Source organism: Leuresthes tenuis, unplaced genomic scaffold (genome assembly GCF_036924035.1).
Source record: "Leuresthes tenuis unplaced genomic scaffold, fLeuTen1.0.hap1 SCAF_14, whole genome shotgun sequence".
NCBI lineage: Eukaryota > Metazoa > Chordata > Actinopteri > Atheriniformes > Atherinopsidae > Leuresthes > Leuresthes tenuis.
The window spans coordinates 9,813,424-9,825,669 of record NW_027325368.1 but is presented as its reverse complement, the minus strand read 5'-3'; the positions used below and the strand labels follow the sequence as shown (position 1 = coordinate 9,825,669).

The following is a 12,246-nucleotide window of genomic DNA, read 5'->3' as shown; positions in this document are numbered from 1 at the left end:
TCAGTCTATAGGATTCTGGCAGGTATTCAGATATAGACAACTTTTGAGAGTTTGTTTAGACTCTTTTAAGAGTAGGAATCCTGTTTATGACCATCACATTTATGACCACCGTTCTGGGTACATTTATTCAGAATTGACATGAATTATGAGGCAGGTAAAAAGTAAAATACCCCACAGCAGAATGTACCCGTTATCACCACTACAGATGAGCACTTTTTAAGGGTAAGTCATGAAGTCTGAATTGGCTGCAAAAACACTTATTCAGGTGCTATCTTTCGTGCTAACTGGCTTGTGTTAAACCAAAATGATTCCGACCTTTGCTGAATATTCATCTATTAGAATTTAGGGTGAAAAACATTGTGAGAGATGATGATGAATCTTAACTACATCAGTCACCCCTCTGTAGATACCTGCTGCACTTACTGGTTCATAATGTGAACGTTCGTATTGACATGTCAGCTCAGCACCCGACAGAATGATCAGCTGTAATGTATTTTAGCCTAAACTGTGATCATTTCCTAACCTTAACAAAGGTCGTTTTGGTTTCTACAGCACAAGTTGTCCTCCATTTCAAAAACAAACCTTCGACATCGCTACTCACCGAGGCACGTGCCCCCCTTTGCAAATAAAACCTCAGTATTTACTGAGGTCGCTTGGCAGTGTGTGGAGAAGCATGAAGGGCGAGTGGGAAGATAAGAAAAGCCAGAGCCTTGTCACAAATGCACCTTGCTGCATTATTTACAGCACTATTTTATTTGATCTTGATATGATGGGCAGACATTTTTAAGCTGAAGATGCCAAACACCCCTCCTCCCGGGCACCGTATTGTAAAAAGACCAAGTGCTGTTGGTTGATCATGAGTCCAAAAAAGCTAATTGGTATGATTCTCTGGATTAGAAAAAATAAACATAAGAGACTAACATGTAAAAACAGTATCTAACCGGAAATACCTCAAGAATGACAACATATCAACTATGTACAAATACATATATATATATATATACATACATACATATATATATATATATATATACATACATACACACATACATACATATATATATATATATATATATATATATATCTTTATATTTCTTATCTTCTATACCCACTAAAATATACCAACGAAGCAGCTATTGGTCAATCTGATGAACCTGTTTGCCAACATGTTTCTGAAAAACAGTTTAAATATCCTTCAGCTGTAAATGTGAAAACCAAAAAAAAAAAAACCAGGAAAAAAAACCAGGAGAAAACAGAAAAGAAAGACAGGTAAATAAATTAAAAAATATAACCCAAGAAAAGTCCTGTGTTTTTATCCTGTGTGCCATTTTGGAATACTGCAGAGTGTGAGGAGGTAAGCCACTTCAACCAGCTTCTCCAGTGGATAGGAGTTTGTTCGAGGATGGTCCATCTTCGACCATCCGACAGAGAGTTCTTGAAAGTCTTTCTTTTTCAGTTCGTCATCTGTTAGCGTACAAAGATTCAGACACAGTTTCATGACAACTTATGTAGGCCACAGACAAAAAAAAAAAGAAAGAAGAGAAGGGCACTTTTTTTCAAAATGTAGCAACCCGGGATAAACTCTATGAAATCGGGGAAAGGGATGTGGGCTGGACTCGAGGAGGGACAGTGGGTTTAGCAGCCTTCTTGTTTGTCAAGAGTTTGTTTCACAGTTGAATCCAATATCCACCCAGTCAAGCACAAACTTGGCAATATATTTATATACATATATATGTATATATACATACATACATATATATATGTATGTATATACAGTATATAAACTACAATCATGAACAACCGAGACGCAGGAGACTCATCCTTAAATACAAAAAGTGTCTTGTGGCGTCCGTGTGAGGACTTGCTGTAGTGTGTGTTTGTGGCATCTGGAGAGAAAAATGAGGTCCTGAGATATGCATTGAAGGGCTTCTGAGTGATAAAAGTGTGATCTATATAAAATGACAACAAAAAACAAAAATAGATTTCAATCTATCGCATCTCTGGGTTCGTGTGTTCTGTCTGTTAGGAGGGGCTGGATCGTGGCAGGGCCAGTATTCGTCCGTTGGTCTTTCCCCCGTTCATGTGTGTGAACGGGATGTGGTGCTCCTCGTAACTGCCCCTCAGGCCCATGGAGGAGCCCTCGTCCCTGTCTAAACACTGCTCCCTCTGGGAGTATGACGAAGGGTCCAGCGGGATGCTCTCCATGTTTTCCAAGTCTAGGTCAAAATCCTCGCTCTCTGGCGGCTTGTTCTCCTCACTGTAGAAGAAGGAGACCTCCTGGAAGGAGGGATGCAGGTCCTCCCGGAGCATCTCGATGATCTCCTGGAAGGTGGGACGCATCTTGGGGTTGTACTGCCAGCACATCTGCATCAGGTTGTGTCTGAGTGAGGAGACAGGGAAGGTGGGATCTCATTAGAATAGGTGAGTTCCATCATTGACAGGTGATAAAGATCATGCTACTCTGTCTGTTGACAGCTTTAGTTCATTAATGAGACTGAAGATGAGCGCTGTGGTCATTATCATTAATTATCATCTAAATTAAATAAAAACTTGCTTGGTCATGATGGCATATTACTAAAAAAACCATTTCCAGCATAACCTTTAATGATTTATTATTTTACTGTGTTCAACCTAAAGTTGTCCCATCAATGTTCCAAAATCTTTTGATCACAGTATTTCTAATATATTCTCTGGTTGTATGTGCAATAAGCAGCGTGTTAAGTCTGTCATCCTGCTATACAAAGGTTTAACTATTACTATTGGTTACTTATTATTTAACTACTGTTTTGACTGAGAAATGGACCAAAACCCAAAGACATTCAGTTCAAAATTAAACAAATATGCAAGAACTCAAAAGAGCTGCAATACAACGGTTTTCAATTGACTTACACTGTATGAAATGACTTAATTATTAAAACAAAGCTTTCAGTTTGTCAGTCCTTATCCAACGCAGCCTTTTGCTTGTACTTACAGTCTGTCAGCACAGTTGTCCGGACGGTCCAGGCAGCCTCCATCCATGACAAACTTGAGGACCTGTTCGTTGGACAGGCCCTGGTACGGCTGCTCAGCCAGCGTGCTGATCTCCCACAGCACAACCCCAAATGACCTGGTAAACAAAAGCAGAAAAGGGTAGAATGAGGACACGCAGATTAGACACCTGACAGAGTAAACCTATAAACATTTAAAGCAATAAACAGAAAGACTGAGGGAGCTCCGCCTTGGCTCTTAACATTTGTGCTTCGTTTACTGTTACTTATTCTTAGTTACGTTTTCGAGGCTCCCATCGCTCAACAAATAAGCTAAGAACACCACTGACCAGCAGTCTGAATGTGCGGTGAAGACGCCGTCCTTTAGAGACTCGGGTGCCATCCACCTGACCGGCAGCAGGCCCTTTCCTCCCTTCCTGTAGTAGTCGGTCTCATAGATGTCTCTGGTCATGCCAAAGTCTGAGAAGGAAAAATGACCGTCACAAAGTTAAAATTAAGAGTCTGAACTGATCTGAATGCTGTCAAACCATTAGATAAAATAAAAAACAACAAACAGCTTCACGCAGTACATACATGCTTTCTTATCAATGAAAGAATCCCTTTTTTATTTTTTTGGTTATCAGCATTTTTCTAGAAACACAATCATCATCCGTTTGCTCCTTCATCACCTTTGCTATCATTTATCCAATGGGTGTAAACACCAGGGCTGACCAAAATGCTTTGAAGCACCGTCTGTTGCCATGGTTATTCACATCCAAGTCAGTTTCCAAGCGTGTCTGTGCTTTTTAATCTATTTTTTTCCCTGATGTATGACGCAGTACAAAAATCTCAAATAACCCAAAAAACTATCTCACGCATTCTTGTGCCACAGCTCTCACCCAAAAGCTGGGTGAAAAACTGTAACACCAGCATGTGATCAAGTGACAGACTCACAAGTCCTGACCACAAACTAAAGACCTGAAAACTCAAATGTCACAAATCTACCTTTTTGGCAAATGACCTGAAAGCTGTAAAAACTTTAGCTTTGTTGCAACCTGCATTTTATGAAGGGTTAATCTGTTACTACCTGTGACCACTTGTCATGTGGACCTACTACGGCTTTGTTAAAAACAGCCTGAGTATGTTCTTTAAAACTGAAAACTGTCTACTGTGACATTATATTTCTCAGCCTGTGAAAGAGAGGTCAAACCCTCATCTTTTCATGTAAATTATTAACTCTATCCCTATATTTATCGGTGTCTTAAAAATGTTGATGCATTGCCGTTGGCGAAATGGTACGAAACAGCACAGCAGTAGTAAATATTTGTTTTTCTCCTTTTTATAGTTACTGTTTTACAAGCAATCAGAAGGGTTGTTTTTCATGCGACCACCAGGGGGCAGCAAGGTCAGAACAAACTCAAAACTCTTCAGCACCTCGTGAACCGTAATCTCAGAGCAAGGACAACAAACTTAATAAAATAAATAAGGGCTGTAGCTCACTGTTGCTTCCTGCTGCTTTTAATGATGCAAACAGACTAAAGGTTTCAAGACTCCTGTGTCTTCATCTGAGTGCATCTTCAGGTTAATGAAAACTTACCTCCTATTTTGACCGTCAGATCGTGAGCTACCATACAGTTTCTGGCTGCCAGATCCCTGTGGACAAACTTCTTGGCATTAAGGTAAGCCATGCCGTCCGCAATCTCAGCAGCCATTTGGATCATCTCCTTCAGAGTGGGCGGTGGACGACCAGGGTTATTCTGGGAAACATGAGATATATTTTTTATTTCTTTCTGATCTGCTAACAGACTTGTTACCATGATTATGATTTATGATTTAGGGGCCATTTTGATCAGGCGTTTTAGATTCTGTTCTTTACTAGCACAGTTCACACCAACAGCTCAGGCCCAACAGTGTGTTGGTCAACAGGTGTCAAAAATACCAGATTGAGAATACGTTTTTAAATGGACTTTACAGATTACTTCTTAAATCTTCTGTCAACATCCAAGATCTCGGTCCTTCCCCTTTTCCAAGCAAGGAAACATCTGTATGTTTACATGCAGTTAATCTCTGCGCATTTAAAAAGCAAACCAAAGAATTTAACATAGACAAAGTATAGGAGCTTGGCTAGTGTGGTAACATTACACTGACACATCTATATTTCTCTACAGAGCCCTCTCTATCGAATGAAATCACATTTAGTAGATCTAATTTAGTCCAGACCTCAACAATCTGCCTGGAAAGTAAAGAGCAGATGGAGAGAAATGGGTCACTATGATTCCTTATTGTGTTCTCATCTGTATTTCCACATCTATTGTGAGTCTGCACATGTCGATGTAAGCTAGATCACTACAACTGCCAAAGTAGAGTCTAATTTGTTAATAAATGCAGGAAAAGCTGTTAGTTAATTAACTGACCAGTTTTTAGTGCCCCATTTTTAATATAATTTACCATAAAGGTATCTTTCCATGCAGAAAAAGGAACAACAATTAGAAACTTGCACAGAGACAATAAGGGAGGGGTGCTCGAGTTCTCTAAATAAAATGCAGAAGTGAAAAGAAGAAAGAAAACTACAAGCTCAATCCAGGCTAAAGCAGGTGTGAACTGACTTCAAACTAATCTCATTACCTCAGCGTCAGGACGTAGAGAACGCAGGTAGCTCTTCAGGTCTCCGTGGGTCATCAGCTCCATCACGACTAGTGTGGGCTGGCCCTTCGAAACTACACCCAGGAGCCGCACCTGAGGGATGAGACAGAGGGGTTTTCATTACACTGTAATCTTATTCTATCACAGGATGAAAACTGTAAAAACTATTTGGTTCTAACAGCAAAAACTTAGCTGTTCTTAAATAGTGACAAAGAACGGTTCCTAGAAATTTTTACCAATCGTCTGTCACCAAACTAAGAGCTCAACGTCCTCCGTTTATCTACACGATGAAATGAAAATGTAATCTCTCTTTACCACATGGTGGCAGCTGAACGCCTTCATGACCGAGGCCTCGTTCAGGAACTCGATTCTCTCCCTCAGGCTGGCTGACTCATTCACAGTCTTCACGGCTACATGTGTTTCCCCTTCGCCCTTTATGATGTCCTTAGCTATGCCTTCGTAGACCATGCCAAAGGAGCCCTGTCCCAGTTCCCTCAAAATGGCGATCTTGTCCCGGGGCACCTCCCACTCGTCCTCTTCATACACTGCAACACATTTCAGAGCTTTGAATTTATGTCCACACAAGATGGCAGGTTAATGAGAGTGATGGGTTGAGGCAAGACATTCAATAATCTGATTATGTAGCTTCCAAACTTATAAGGACAATAAATGTTGAATTACAAAAGGATTCTGTGAAGTCAAAAAGGGGGACAAAGGGGAAAACATTACTGCAGTGCAGATAATCCACTTTTTAAGGTTGTGCGCTAAAGGGTTAACTGATCAATAGTTGAATGATACTGCTTTCATGAAGTGTGTCTTGTTTTTCAGCTTTTCACCTCATTTAAACATCCAGAATCTATAAATAGAGCATGCAAGACTTTTTTTTTATTTAAATATATCAAGATATGGTGACCTGGAAGTTTCAGGTTTCCACATCACATTTGTTTCTTGTACATTGGACTCTAATTTGCTTCCAAACTGAATGAGAAATGTTTTATCCTATTGTTCTTTACACAATGAGGTTGTGCTCTGCTTTATTACATCGATATATCAAATACATTATTCCTTTATCAACCGTTTGATTGTGTAATTCGCTGTCAAACAAAGTGATAATTCTGAGGAGCGTACAGTTAACAGCAGAAACATCCTCTCTGCATGCGTGTTACTCACGCGAAGCAGACAACAGTTTCTCTGAAACCTGCTCAATGTTGCCTTCCATGTCAAAAACACAAGCAGCCAAAGCTGACCAATCACAGCCGTTGTCAGTATTTTAAACCTCCATTGCCACTGTAACTGTGTTTTAGTTAAAACTTTGAATAAGGTTCAGAATTTATTTGATCTATAAATTCAGTCTCTGTGAAAAAGATGAAAGGGGATTTAAACCCTATGCTTACCGTCATTTGCACTGATGTATTCGGGGTTTGAAGAGGCGTAGATGGGACCACTAGGCCCTTGGGTTTGACTACAGGGGACAAAACAAACAGACTTAATAATAACAGCCAAAAATAACTAAATAAGAGACTTAGGGTAGTAAAGGCTGAGATAATTGCATACCTCTTCTTGAACATGACAAATCCTATCAGAGCCATAACCATCAACAGGACAAAACAGATGATTGGGCCGACGATTATCTTCATAATGTAGAAGGGGTCGCCTGTTCAACACAGCGACCAAACAGCTGGTCACATTTCAGGTGAAGACCAAACACAAGCTCCACAAAATAAAGGCCCCCACAGCTACATCCCCACCACCCCGCTCATATGAACATCTTCGGATTTAATAATAATAAGGATTAAGTGCGTGTTTCTATACTCATGTTCTGTTTTACATTTACTTTCATTTCTAGACTACATTCAAAGTCTTCTTACAGACACTGATCCCTATACAAATATTCAGACTTCAAATATAGGACAAAACAGTTTCATCAGCCCGAGCAGGACCTCAGGAGGTATTACAGGATAAAAAAAAGATTGCATTTGAGATGTGAGTTAAAATCAAATGTGGGAGTTCTTAAAATGCTCTAACAGTGATTCACTTACTCAGGCTCAGATTTAAAACTACTTTAAAAGTGAAGAGTAATCGAAATTCTTTCCTTTATTCAGGGACTTTTGGTGATCTCTCCCACTAAACCTAATCAAACTCAGTTTGTCTTCGTGGACACTTACTCGTATCCTGGACGTAGAAGTACGTGGGCTCGGTCCATGAGCCGTTCCCAGCCAGTGAGGTGGCCCGGATACTCACGGTGTAGTTCCCAGGATGCATTACTTTCAGCTTGCAGCCACGACTCACTTTGTACATGTTCCTCGACACACAGTAGTGCAGCTCCTGCGGAAGGCAAGCACGGAGGTTCAGGCAGTGAGTATCTACTTACTTCATTTCAGGGTTTTAAAACAAAATCAGACATCAACAATACTTTATCTTGATGTGCACACACTGCTCAATATTTCCACATTAAAAAAAAAATAAATCAGTCAGTTCGATGATGTAGATGTTTTGAGTTGTCTCCATGGCAACTAAGACATGGTCTAAAGCTAAAATTACTCTCCCATTAGGGTTTTTAAACAGATTATTGAGCCAATTTTTAAAATAAACATCACATACTGACGCATGGCTTCTCTTGGTTGCTGTGTTAAACGATCAGTTTTAACTAATCAAATTTGTTTAACTGTTTTAGTATTAAAAAAAAAGTGACCTTGCACTGAACTCTTGGATTGAATTGAAGATTTAAATCGCTACATATATTAAAGCGATAAAGCCATGACAGATGAGTGTGTGTGTGTGTGTCTTCACCTCAGAGTCTCCCAGTCTCTTGTAGTTGAGCTCGTACAGAATGATTATGCCATTAGGGGCTGCTGGTTCCTGCCACCTTACATAAACTGTGTTTTCTGTCACCTCACAAAGGATGCGACCCAAGATGTCATCGGCTTTATCTGTGGAGAACAAAGTGGGACTCATTCACATATCTACTGCATCTCTGGTTTGTTTGGAGTAAAAGGAAGACGAGCTGCAGATTTCCTGCAGGTGTTTCGATGGTTGTGATGCCATGCAGCTGCCTTGTGCTGGCTTTGGTTAAAGCTGCTTAAGCTTTTCCTAATTTTTAAACAAACCAGCAATTAGTTTTGCCCTGTAGCCTAAAGAAATAATGTGTCGAGTTGCATGTTGCCTGTTTGATAATCGCTGTAACCTCCAACGAGGTGACTGGAAATAGTAAAAAATAAAAATAAAAAACTTTTGACTAATTACACTCGACTGAGGAGGTTTTGGCTAGTTTCAAAGAAGATGTGATGCGTATTAGCTGGAATGGAAAGTAAAATGAAAATCATCTGACTGGGTCATGATTAAAATTAAGTGGCTGCCGGTTGTTTCCGGTTTGAGTCTGCAAACAGTAAACTCAATCGACTGACCAGGTACTCCCCAGATACAATATCCCAGACATTCCTGGAGATGAAAGTAAATCCACAAGATGTGGATGTCCACAGCGGTACTTGTGTTTTCTTCCTTTCTGGTTAGGACCACTACTTCTTCCACTGTGACGTTGGCTGTTAAGGTTACAGGCGCCACCCTCTGGCGACACAACGCAGCCTAGTTTACGCTCTTTAAACCAGACATGATTCACATTCATTCAACCAGACTACTGTCTTTCTGTGTGGGGCCGTGGCAGCTTTTATTTACTGCTTTAAGAGATGGTTGTTTGTCTCGTTGGTCTCTGTGTGGCCCCGTGATGGACTGGCGACCAGTCCAGGGTGTACCCTGCCTCTCGCCCAATGAGAAGCTGGGATAGGCACCAGCCTCTGAGTTGGATTAAGCGGGTATAGAGAGGATGGATGGAAGAGTATTTTCAGTATTTTCTTTGCTTTGGGAAAATTCTACAGAAAGGGGGAAAAGCTTTGGCAAAGAAAGCTGATGAGATAACACCACCGTCTATAATCACAGCAATAAACATAGATGCTTTCTTACCTTCAGGCATCGTGCGGGCGCTGACATATGCCGCCATGCTGCAGCGGGTCGAGTCATTCGGGTGGTTGCAGGCGTGGATCTCGATCTGGTAGCTGGTGAAGTGGCGCAGGTTGGATATGACGGTGGACTCCCGAGCATGGACAGTGACCATGGTCTTTGTGCTTTCAAAGGTTTCCTCATCCTCATCGTCAGGGATGGCGGTGGACCCAAGCGGGCTGGGGGATGTGGTGAGGAAGGGGTGCGTTCTGTTGGCAATGCCCATCACAGAGCGCCGCTGCCTCGAACGTCTAAATAAGGCACAGCATGTTTAAAGGGTCTTATTAAATGTGTAGATGTTCCCAAACCTTTTTTCATGTTGCTGTTTGAACTCATTTATCTCTTTGTATATGTTGCATCTCATTTAGAAGATAGTTTACTATAAACTGGATCAATTCTACTATAGCATGTATTCCAAATGCCTAGAATTTGTCCAAGCAGCTCACAGGTAAATGGGCCTGAATGAACCTATTTATTTGCTCCAGGGAGATAGTTTAAAACACAATAGGACAGAAATAATAAAGCACAACAACAGCACACATCTTTCTGGAGTCTTACTTTATCTCAAAGACTTCATTGTGGAGGTAATTCTCAAAGGTTTTGCGGTACTCTGAGTCCTCCTTCTCCTTCTTGAGCTCCTTGTCAGTTTTTGGACAGGCGCAGCATCGAGTCTCCTGGCCCAGCTCCTCTGTCTGGTTCCTCCTCTGCTCCTCATCACTATCCACCTGAGTAGGCACCCGTGATGGCAGCTTCATCCCTGATGACATGGAGTCAGACATGGCGACCAGAGAAGAGAAAAAAAAAAGGAAACTGAATGACAGGTGCGATAAACACAGATATGCAACACAGTCTTGTGCACGGTATCCACACACACACACACACACACACACACACCTTCAGGGCACGTCTGTCATTGTCATCCCCAGTCTTCCACCCGTCTACTGGAGATAAATTACTACTGACACAATCTCCCTGCAGACTCCCATCTTTCTGGATGTGCAGGCGTTATGGGTGTTCAAAAGAGGAAAGTCGGATTTTGTGCTAACAAAGATGGGCACTGATGGCAAGACAATGACTGTGTCCAAAACAATTCGACCAAAATAAACGTATGAACTTTGCCTGAACCTGAGCCAGAGTGAGAGAAAGATCTGTCAGTTTCAGTGCCAAGTTTCACCCGCTTTAGCTACTCAATGCTCCCAAACAACAAAATCAAATTAGACGAGCTTGATTTTCTTGCTCGGTGTGTAACGTTATCGCCATTAAGGGAACAGTTTAAAACAGACATGAACGTCTTTGTGCAAACATATTGCTGTGATAAACCCCAGTCAGACATGCACTCATTTTTATTGATCTGATGGCATGGGGACATTCATTTTTTCCATAAAGATCAGAATCTTACAAGGCAGGACAGAGCAGATTTATGTACCACTTAATATTACTCAAGTCTCCCTCTTGTCCCACAGAAGATATCTGCTGCTAAGCTGCTTGAAATATCTCGCTTGCAGTCCAGTTTTTTGTTTTTCTTCCCTCCCTACATCCCATCAGTGTAGTTCCTACCCAACAGCTGGTTTGGCACACCCTAAACAAAGTGTCTGAACCATTAACACACAGACGCATGTCAGTGGCACGCAGAGCTGGCGAAGTCTGAACAACATTTGAACAACGTATCAGCTGAGACATGCACCAAATGTCCCGCCCTGATCCAACGGTGGCTACCTTAACTGCACAGGTGACACGAACACATCAGCTTTTGCTTGGATTAAACAGAAGAGCAAAAAAAGCAACTGTCTCTGCCGTAAATTAACCAACCAATGATTGCAGGTGATTTTTTTTTCTTTCTCTGGCACTTTTTATCTCATCAGTGGTTAATGGCCCAATAAAGCACGACCAATCTCACAGATTACGCTTCTTTTAAGGTGATGCCTTGTCACCAAGGCAAATGCATTTCCCTCTGCTTCAGAGATATGCTCCTGTCTAGCTGTTCGCCATCCCTGGTGACCAGCTCATGCACTGGTGAAATTAACAGACATGGAGCCACATGAGCAGTCCACCCGCAAATAAAAAGAAAAATCAGAGCAAACTGAGCTTTCAATGCAAGAGCCAGAAGTCTAACACAATGCACTATTTAAGATAAACAATGTGTTTTACCGCAGTGAAGCATATAATAGTTGAATGTGTATTTGAGCATAATGTGGGCTTTTAAAAGTGACTTCTGTCTGAATGAGAAGATGCTGTCACTTCAACAGATGAATGCAGCGAGCAACGTTCCACATCCATGTCTGAAAAGGAAATATGATGTCGTTAAGCTAACGTCAAGGTTGTATTTACCGGTCCTTCAAAAGCAGAGTTTCATACATATATAAAAAAAAACTAAATCAAATAGTGATATGAATTGAAGCTACCATTTATTGCACAATCATTGTGCTAATGAAGTGATGCAATGCATGTCATTTGCAACTATGGGCAACACAGATTTACGGTAACTAAGAATTCACCAAGGTTATCAGTGTGATCCTGCATCTCTATTTGAACCCGTTTTTACAAGTGTTGTTTCCCCTTGTTTTTGGTTTCTCACTTTTCTTTAAAATCTGATTGAGATTAATCCTAATCCCACTGTTGTGATATTATGTAATATAATGGGAAA

General features: G+C 41.0%; 1 protein-coding gene across 1 annotated transcript in view; it reads right to left on the bottom strand.

Moving 5' to 3' along the window:
* Window positions 1-720: 720 nt before the first annotated feature.
* The window catches only part of insra (insulin receptor a), a 47,086-nt gene continuing 35,560 nt past the window's right edge, over window positions 721-12,246 (bottom strand). The window contains exons 10-21 of the mRNA XM_072364488.1: window positions 10,161-10,359; window positions 9,567-9,853; window positions 8,400-8,539; window positions 7,775-7,934; window positions 7,164-7,263; window positions 7,004-7,071; window positions 5,925-6,154; window positions 5,592-5,702; window positions 4,564-4,723; window positions 3,317-3,446; window positions 2,972-3,106; window positions 721-2,380 (exon numbers count right to left, since the gene is read on the bottom strand). Of these exons, the coding sequence (XP_072220589.1) occupies window positions 2,023-2,380; window positions 2,972-3,106; window positions 3,317-3,446; window positions 4,564-4,723; window positions 5,592-5,702; window positions 5,925-6,154; window positions 7,004-7,071; window positions 7,164-7,263; window positions 7,775-7,934; window positions 8,400-8,539; window positions 9,567-9,853; window positions 10,161-10,359 (2,078 nt within the window). The 3' untranslated portion in view covers window positions 721-2,022. The remainder of the gene's footprint in view (window positions 2,381-2,971; window positions 3,107-3,316; window positions 3,447-4,563; window positions 4,724-5,591; window positions 5,703-5,924; window positions 6,155-7,003; window positions 7,072-7,163; window positions 7,264-7,774; window positions 7,935-8,399; window positions 8,540-9,566; window positions 9,854-10,160; window positions 10,360-12,246) is intronic.